General features: G+C 36.9%; 1 protein-coding gene across 1 annotated transcript; it reads right to left on the bottom strand.

Moving 5' to 3' along the window:
- Positions 1-2,560: 2,560 nt before the first annotated feature.
- Positions 2,561-8,443, bottom strand: LOC149537760 (Regulator of chromosome condensation (RCC1) family protein). Its single transcript, XM_089799144.1, has 6 exons — positions 8,054-8,443; positions 4,822-5,120; positions 4,351-4,700; positions 3,843-4,244; positions 3,339-3,726; positions 2,561-3,222 (listed from the first exon to the last, which is right to left on the bottom strand). The coding sequence occupies exons 2-6, from the start codon at positions 5,071-5,073 to the stop codon at positions 2,980-2,982; spliced, it is 1,635 nt and encodes a 544-aa protein (XP_089655270.1). The 5' UTR covers positions 5,074-5,120; positions 8,054-8,443; the 3' UTR covers positions 2,561-2,979.
- Between the last annotated feature and the right edge of the window lie 216 nt (positions 8,444-8,659).

The raw sequence follows: 8,659 nt of genomic DNA, 5'->3' as shown, positions 1-8,659 counted from the left end.
TCATATTAGCATATTCAAGCTTACAATTCACTAATTTAAAAAGAAGAAAAATATGAAATTTTATTTTTCTTTTAAAGTTTGATAATGAATAAATCAAAATGAAAATTTAACAAATAAATCTCAATATTGAATTAAAAAATAAATTTAAAATTTAAAATTGATTGCTAATAAATCAAAATGAAAGTTTGACAAATATTTATCCTACTATAGATCCAAAAGACCAATGTTAATAAAAGAAATCCAAAAACAATGCACAGCTATCTTCCGGGTAGCTTGCGTCACGGACTAAAGCATATTATACTTTCTTTATATTACCTATAGTCAGAAAGTATTGTAAAGATTATGCATTCAATCAATTAAATAAATCAAATACATTTTTAACCGTCATTTTTAATAAGACGATCCGTGCATATTCAACTGATTACACGTGTCCTACCGGGGCATTCCTTTCCGTGAAGAAAAGAAATAACCGAACTTAGTCAGCTTAGAACCTGTCTTTACCATTGAGAAAGCTTTTACAATAATCATTCAGTATTTAAAAGATATGCCACATTTTTGGCAATAGAAGAAAGATTTTATAAAAGGATGTTTTTATTTGTTAGGATTCTGAATTTCAGAAGAGCTAAAAGAGCTGGTAATAATGAATTTATAAAGGGCTTAAAGAGTTTACGTGTTTTAGTTAATCTGTCAATATGTTAATGCCTCGACTTTTGCATCACAGTTCCATTACAAATAATGGCAGTTCAGAGGGAACGGCATTAAAAAAAGGTACTTGTCACACTGAAATTTGAGGATGGACTACTTGATGTCTGGGAAGTTGAGCCTGTCATAGAAAACCATCTAGGTATTGATGCATCATCCTAATATCGCATTTGTAGATACGTGTAGATAAAGTTTCTAATTCATAGATAGCAACAACGACTAAAGAAATATAACAAATAAATTGTCTTGAAACGATAAAAGAGACAATGAACATCAATGGTTGCTTTGATTGAAGTAGCTTTACTCTTCTAAGAGTTTCTCGACATTTCATGAGTTATAGGAAAAGGTAAAACGTTATGTAACCTATCTGCTAGAAATTCATATTTTTATGATCGCTCAAGTTGTGGGAGAAGAGCTTAAATTGCCTGTACAAAGTAGTCAGCATACCAACTCTTTATGTCCCTGAGCATTAGTTGCTGGTACATTGCAGTCAATGTGATAAAGATTATGGGAAAGTAATATTGCCAGGAGCTTAGGTTAGTGATGACTTCAATCAAAATTGGCTAATAAAAACTCTCTTCTCATTTCCAAAGTCGGCAATAAAACCCTTTCCCAAATTCCGAATTGGGTAATAAAACCCTTTTTCCAATTTCCAAATTGGATAATAAAATCTCTTATCTGATCTTGTTACATTTGCCCAGTTCTCGATTTCCAAATTAGGTAATAAGGACTCTTTTCTGATCTTGTTACATTTGCTGAGTTCTCATTTCCTAATTGGGTAATAGACATTCTTTTCTGATCCTGTTACATTTGCTATGTAACATTATATTTTTGGAGGAAGTGCCTGGGTCTGCAACAAATTAAATCTGTGTTCTTCTAAAATTGTCAAAGTTAAATATGTTATTTATGGAGTTGAGACCAAAAACAAGGTCTTAATGATTCTTGAGATACACACCATCCTAAAGTGAATGAATATGAGTGGATGAAGCCACCACACAAATACATTTTCTCATTCTCATTTTAGGGAAAATGAAACGACACTAATGAAATTGGCTGCTCTGAGACGGATATGAATAACACTTCCAGTACTTTTTTGATCGATTGAGGTATCAATGTTGGTATATAGAAGATTATGAATGGGCAACTAGAAAGCACCCGAAAGTTTGGACTTATGGTATCGATTTTGTCTTTTCTTGACAAGCAAGCATTCAAACAATTAAGAACAGAATACATGGAGCTGATCATTGATTTTTCGTGTACAAGCAAGCCTGCAAACCAAAATCCCTAGAACTTTCTTGCATAAGAAAAGACGGAGATCTGTATTGATCCTCATTTGCACGAACAAAGTTTGTGGATCTATACAAATCTTCACTTGCAACAAGCAAAGCCCATAAACTGTTTGTTAGTTCTCAATTGTACAAGCAATCCAACAAACCAATTAGCGTAGCAGTGAGCTTGGGGAAAGAAATAGATTCCCAACTAGTAACTTATAACTCGTGGGGTCAGTCTAATTTCTTCAACTCCTATATCAGTGATGCAAAATAAGTTTGCATTTAGTTTACAGAACCTTTAGTAAATATATAAATTTTCTAGTTGGGCAATAGCTTGTGGGTGTACAGCGCAAGGAGTTGCCACTGATGGATCTGTAAACATATTAGAAGAGTATCTTTTCTTATTTTACCCAATAGGATAATTAAGGACAGCGTCAAGGTTTTTGTATTATGTACTGAGGTTCCAAAAGTTAATATAGGAGTCAGACCCACTTAGTTTTTTTTCCAATGATTTTTCATGCTATAGGTATAACAAATGTCATTTTCAGTATGGGCCAATTTCTTGCCACCAAAGAATAAAAGTAAAATGAATACCAAACAATGGAGTCATATACTGCCTACTATCATAAAAGACATTACATGGGTGTACATTGTAAAAGACCTCCTTCCCAACTTTTAATCAGCATGTACAAGTTACCAAATTGTATTATCTGGGACACTATTTTCCATGTAAACTTTAACCAGACGATGCAGTCCACATCAAGAAGAATATCATGGATCACCTTGTGCCATGTACTACACACAATTCTCTGATGATACAACCCTGTTCACGAAATTATATACCTGTTTTGATGGAAAGTTAGGTTGTTACCACCAGTTTCGGTTAGTCTTATATACATAGAAGAAGAGAGAAAGCATGGACAAACAGTATACATGTTAGACAGCAAGTTAAAGGTAACATCAAGCTTCAACTGACTGCGACTAAAATCAAATGAGGATATTTCATTCAATCTAGGTTTATATCAACAAGTTCAGGGTTTCCTCTTTCACTTTGATATGCAAGAAGCTCTGTCCCAAGCTGACCTTTGTCTCCGGCTCCAAATGCATAAAGTTTACCTGCCTCTGTCAAAGCAAATGTGTGAGCATTCCAAAATATTGAATTTGTTAGACTGATCTGCACAACCCTTTCTCCCCTCTGCTTCAAAGAAACCACTAGTTCAGGCTTTAGCAAGTTTGCATGTCTGTGAACCTGAAGAGAAGAGAATATGAAAACAAGAGAACATTAGATGAGACGAATTCCCAATTTAGTTTAACTTCCATGAAAGACCAGAAGTATTAACAAGAGCACAAGTATGCCACAGAGACCTGGCCTTCAGTTGCTGTGCCCAAATGCCCAAGGCTCGATGATTCGCCACATCCAAAAGAATAGACATCACCATTATCAGCAACCACAAATGTTGTGTAATCACCTGTAGTTACATGAACCGCCTTGACACCTTGAAGTGCTTCAACTACCTTCGGAACAGACTCGCAGTCTTCATTTCCATGTCCCAGGCAACCATATCGACCCCATCCCCATGTGCATACCCGTCCATCCTTGCCCACAACAGCGGCATGCCATGCCCCTGCTGCCACAATGACTGGTTGTAACTTCAGTTGCTGAAAATGTTCAATCTTCCGTGGATACTTTTCATCTGTTCTAGATCCGTGTCCAAGTTTGCCTCCCAAGCCACAGCCCACAGAGTATACTGACCTGCAAGTATACATATGAAATCGCTTTCAAAAATTTCTGCATGGTCGTAGAAACTAAATATCAATTAATTTATAATCTAATGAAATGCTAAAGGAACTTAAGTAGCAAACGTTTACATGCCACCGGGCTGGCAGGTGAGAGCTAACAAATAACAATAGCCTGCTGCAATTTGTACCACAGGAACATTCTCTAGATCACCTTTCAGCAAATGTGGTCTCTGATCTTGTGGCTCAGTTTGGTGACCAAGTGCTGCATCGGCACCCCAAGAGAATGTATATACTCTACCCTCTCTTGAAAGAATAGCAGTGAAAAAATTACCAATGGCTGCTTGGACTGCGAAAATTCCATCTAGTGATTCCACCAGTCGTGGAGTAGTGGCAGACCGGGAACCTTCAATCCCATACTCTGTGTCACCAAAAGAATCTTTACCAAATGCGTAGACTTTTCCCGCGTCACTGATGAGCATTGTGCGCCCTGCTCCTGCTGTTGCTTGAATGATTCGAATACCCTGAAGAGACCTGCATAGGGATGAAGTGATTAGCCAATTCTGATTGCTCACTAAACAGTAAAAAGAGATTCAAAATTGTAAAGTCGAGTACAAATTCTCAAGACTGCATTGCACACCTGACCAATCTTGGACGCCATTCTTCTTCTGTTGTTCCATGGCCAAGCTGTCCAGAACTGTTGGAGCCAAATGTATACACCGCACCTGACTTTGTTACCACAACACTGTGACCAGGACCAGCTATAGCTTGGCACTTCTCACGCCGGAAACATGTTTCTCCAGCTCTCAAGAACCTCAATACCAACTTCCAAGAACCTCCACACCTTTCTTTCAAGAGTTCTCTCTCTGATTGTGTCATGGGCTTGAATATAGCTGTTCGTTGGCACATGTCTAATGCTGCTAGTTCAGATATAGATAGATCAAAGTCAGGGGAAAAGTTTGCAGATTGTCTGAAGAACCGACATGAAGCCTGCCAAGCACGGAAACAGGTTCACAAAGCAAATGTTACAACTGTTAATATACATTGTATGTATAACAGAGAATGCATGATAGATTTGGAAAAATTCCAAACTCATACAATGAATACATGCCTCTAGACTTGCAAGATCTTGTGGATCTAGATTAGATTCAGTAAGCACATGTAGAACAATGTAGGGACTAGCTGCCAGGGGAAATTCACCCTGACTTGGATTTCCATAGCAAAGGCGTTTCTGACACCGAGGAATTTGTGAAGGCTCAATTAAAACTGCTTTTTCTCCACCGTATTCTATGGATGGACTGTGCCATGGATCTCCCCTTGTGGTGTCCATTTCAAGAGGTTCTCCAACTGTTGTGGTGTCCATTCCAACTCCAGATAGCAGTATGAGAAATCCAATAGTTCAACAAGCAGCTGGAATCACAAGACAAATTATTCAAAATAATTGAGTGACATGCTTTGCTTGGATTTGACCAGCAATGGAAAAGGCACATTAAAAAAATACCAGAATCCAAAAGATTGCTCAATTCCAATACATGAGAAAAATAAATCGTCCAGCTCCCAATCAGAAGACAGGAACAATTTTAAATCAAAATAAGAATTACATTATATTTTTCAACAAGCATGAATCCTGATAGTGTGATATAAGAAGTGAATGAATACCCACAGTTCTTACCTAGATATACCATGCCCTAAAGATAATGATGCTTTCCCATACGTATCACAATGATAGGAAGTTAATGACAATTGCACGCTTTTCTAAGGAATGTTTGCTCAGATCATCAGAGGATTATACTTACTATCCAATGAAATCATTCCAACTGGATGTTAAATTAAGTCTTTTATATCACATGCGGATTTATATAAATGTGGGAAGTTACACATTGTAGAGGATATTGCTCTAACCATTGACACAACCCTAGTTACAGATGTTGCAAGGACTTTTCAATTTAACTGCTTACAATAATTACATCACAAGCAAATACTAATCTATGAGAAAGTAAAAGACAGAATATCATAGAGCAGTTTGTAAAAGTTTGAACCGAGTTTTCAGTGTGCATATAATGACAAAAGGAAAACCCTATTATATAGAGGGTCCAGCAAATTTTAACATTGGGGTTGACAGTCAACAGAAATGATGATGAAACATCTCTCGGAAAAGCATTCAAATTACACACCCTTCACTTAATGTTCTATCTAATCATCTTGGGCATATAATTCAAAACTGGCATTCAAAGCAGTAGTACTGACATGGATCAACCTAGACAAAATCTAAATAATTGACACCAATAAAATGTAAGAATCCATCACTAACCGCATGATGAATCAAAAATCTGTCAAATGGCTACAAAACATTAACAATTATAACAACTTAGATTTGTGGACACGGTATAACATTGGATTACACATGGTAGGAGTCAGCTCATTTAGGTAAACAAGCAAAACCTCAATCTAGTCTGTTATGTTAATCATAAGGATCATCTACGTTAAAAGAATGGTAGGTAAATTACCCACTTTAAAGTAGCTAAGAACTAAGAATTGATCAATGATAAAACAAATATCTCCTTGTGACTGCATCACATATTCAATGATACCAATTCAGATTTTGTGGAGAAGTACAACCTCAAATTCTACATCGGAACTATCCAGTTCATGTGAATTGACAATCATAAATTTAGCCTGTAAACTTGTGGTTTAGTAGTAAAAATTTAAATGGGACACTTGTCACAATGTCAAACTATTTTGGAGAAACAGTGGGGCACTCGCCATCATAAAATAAGGAGGATATCATTAGAGATTATATGGGAAATTAAAAAGGTTTGTAATGGGCACATAACAATTTCAACCATATTCACCTAGATTCTGTGATTGTAAATGAGAAAACATTCTACATTGTAATATTCACGTGAAGTAGGTAGGAGCACAAATCCAAATATATGATAAATTGAAAAAACAACCTTATAACCACATTACATACACTGGCATATCAAGTTCAGCATAAACTATGGACATGTTATGAGATTGAATTCCACAATGTAGAAATTTCCTGGCACAGCTAAACAATCAAACATGAATGTACTCTGTTATTCTGTAGTCAATCAGTAAGATAGTCCACTTATCAACAAAACAACCATATTTCAAATCATGGTGGCCTGCTACGCATATACAAGCAGGTAAGAATTCACCACTACAATTATAAATAATTAAGATATCTTTAGCATGGCCACATTCTAAATCAATTATACCAAGCTAGATTCAATGGGCACGCTATGCAAGTGAATTCCACATTGTGGAATTGCCCAGTTCGGGTAGGGCTTTCAAACCTAAATGCAATCAGCTGGGTTGTGGTACGGAAGAGAGAGGGGTTCCTATCACAATGAGAATCCATTATCTAAATATTGGTAGGGCAATCCCAACAAAAAAAACGTAGAAACCCTTCAGTAAATGAGAAGATAAGGCATGTTAGAATCCTTCACTAGATAAAATGAGAAATTGAAAGGCTTACTTATGGCTAGATGATATATCAACATTATTTTATAGACATTGTGTGCCATTAAATAACACATTGTGGGAATCGGCCAGTTCAGATGAACATTCAAACCTAGATATAGCAAGTTACGATTATAGGCTTGCACTAGGATGGAGCAGTTATCACAAAGATGGGCTTGGTTGAAAACCAGGTAAGGTGTTTCCCACATGAAATTGATCCCCAATATAATGTGACTAGAAAGTGCATGTGGAGGACAAGTTGGGTTTTACCTAATCCAAGATCCGAGAACAAGCTAATTAACCAATCCGTTCATTCCCCAATCAGATGGGTCAGTATTAAAAAATCCAACCTACCTAACATACTTCCCAAAGCAACTCTTTATCGATTACCCAGAGTCCAGGGACTTGATTCGATATCTCCTATAACCAAAAAATATCAAAACAATATGTAAAATGACTAACCCCAACAACGAATTTGATCATACATCAGCTGTTGGGCTTGCAGTACAATCACAGTTCAAGATGCATCCGTTTATCCATTATTTACCAAATCTAAATATTACCAAGGTAGACACAGAATTAAAGCTCAATAAAGACTAGAAAACTCATAGAGCATCCTCTCAATTTTTTCACCAAATCTAAAGATTGCACCGATGCTAACGATTTGCGCACACCACAAAATTTATAAATAGCTAATGCCTCACATACGAAAAAGTCATAAAAGAGAGAAAAATCCACACCAAAGACCATCTTTACATAAAAGCCCTGCTGCATACAAAATTCACATATTAATAACAATTAAATGGGTCTTTTCTTTCTGTAATTGGCAGGTAATTTATCAAACAAAACCTCTATACCAGAAGGTTTGAGTACAGAAATTGATCTCAAACGTTGACGGCGGTGACTGCTTCAACAAGGGCTTTAATTGTGACCCAAATCATTTTACGGATCTACAGCAGAGGTCGGATCATCGATTCCACGTGAGATCCTAAAATAAGAGCTCCCAATCAAAATTGACAGCCAAAATCAGGGTTTTAACAGATGGGTTAATTTGGGCTTGCAAAGGACCGATTTATTCACAGAACTGGCCGAATTTGGAGCCGATGGAACGCTTGGATTGTGCGAATTACAATGAGAGACAATGAAATGGGTTCTTATCACACGGATTGAGGAGGAATCAGCTGGAAACTATGAAAAAAGAGAATATCTCAGGCAGAGGTCACCTCCTCAAAGCTATCCCACAAGCTCGCTTCTTTGCAGGGCTAACTAGAATAACAACACCTCTTAGTTTCATCGGGTGACGTGGCACTCTGCTTTACAGCCGAGAAATAGTACTGTGGTTCCAACGACTGGCAAGACGCCACGTGGGATGGTAGAGCGTCAGCCGTTGATTGCTAAAACAGTGAATTAGCACTGACCTGAGCGAACTATAGCCATTTGTTTTTTTAACTAGATTTATTAAA

The sequence above is a fragment of the Cupressus sempervirens genome, chromosome 9 (assembly GCF_028749045.1).
Source record: "Cupressus sempervirens isolate cs-2001-9-10 chromosome 9, ASM2874904v1, whole genome shotgun sequence".
NCBI lineage: Eukaryota > Viridiplantae > Streptophyta > Pinopsida > Cupressales > Cupressaceae > Cupressus > Cupressus sempervirens.
Note: the sequence above shows the minus strand (reverse complement) of the source record. Positions and strands in the feature narration are given on the sequence as shown.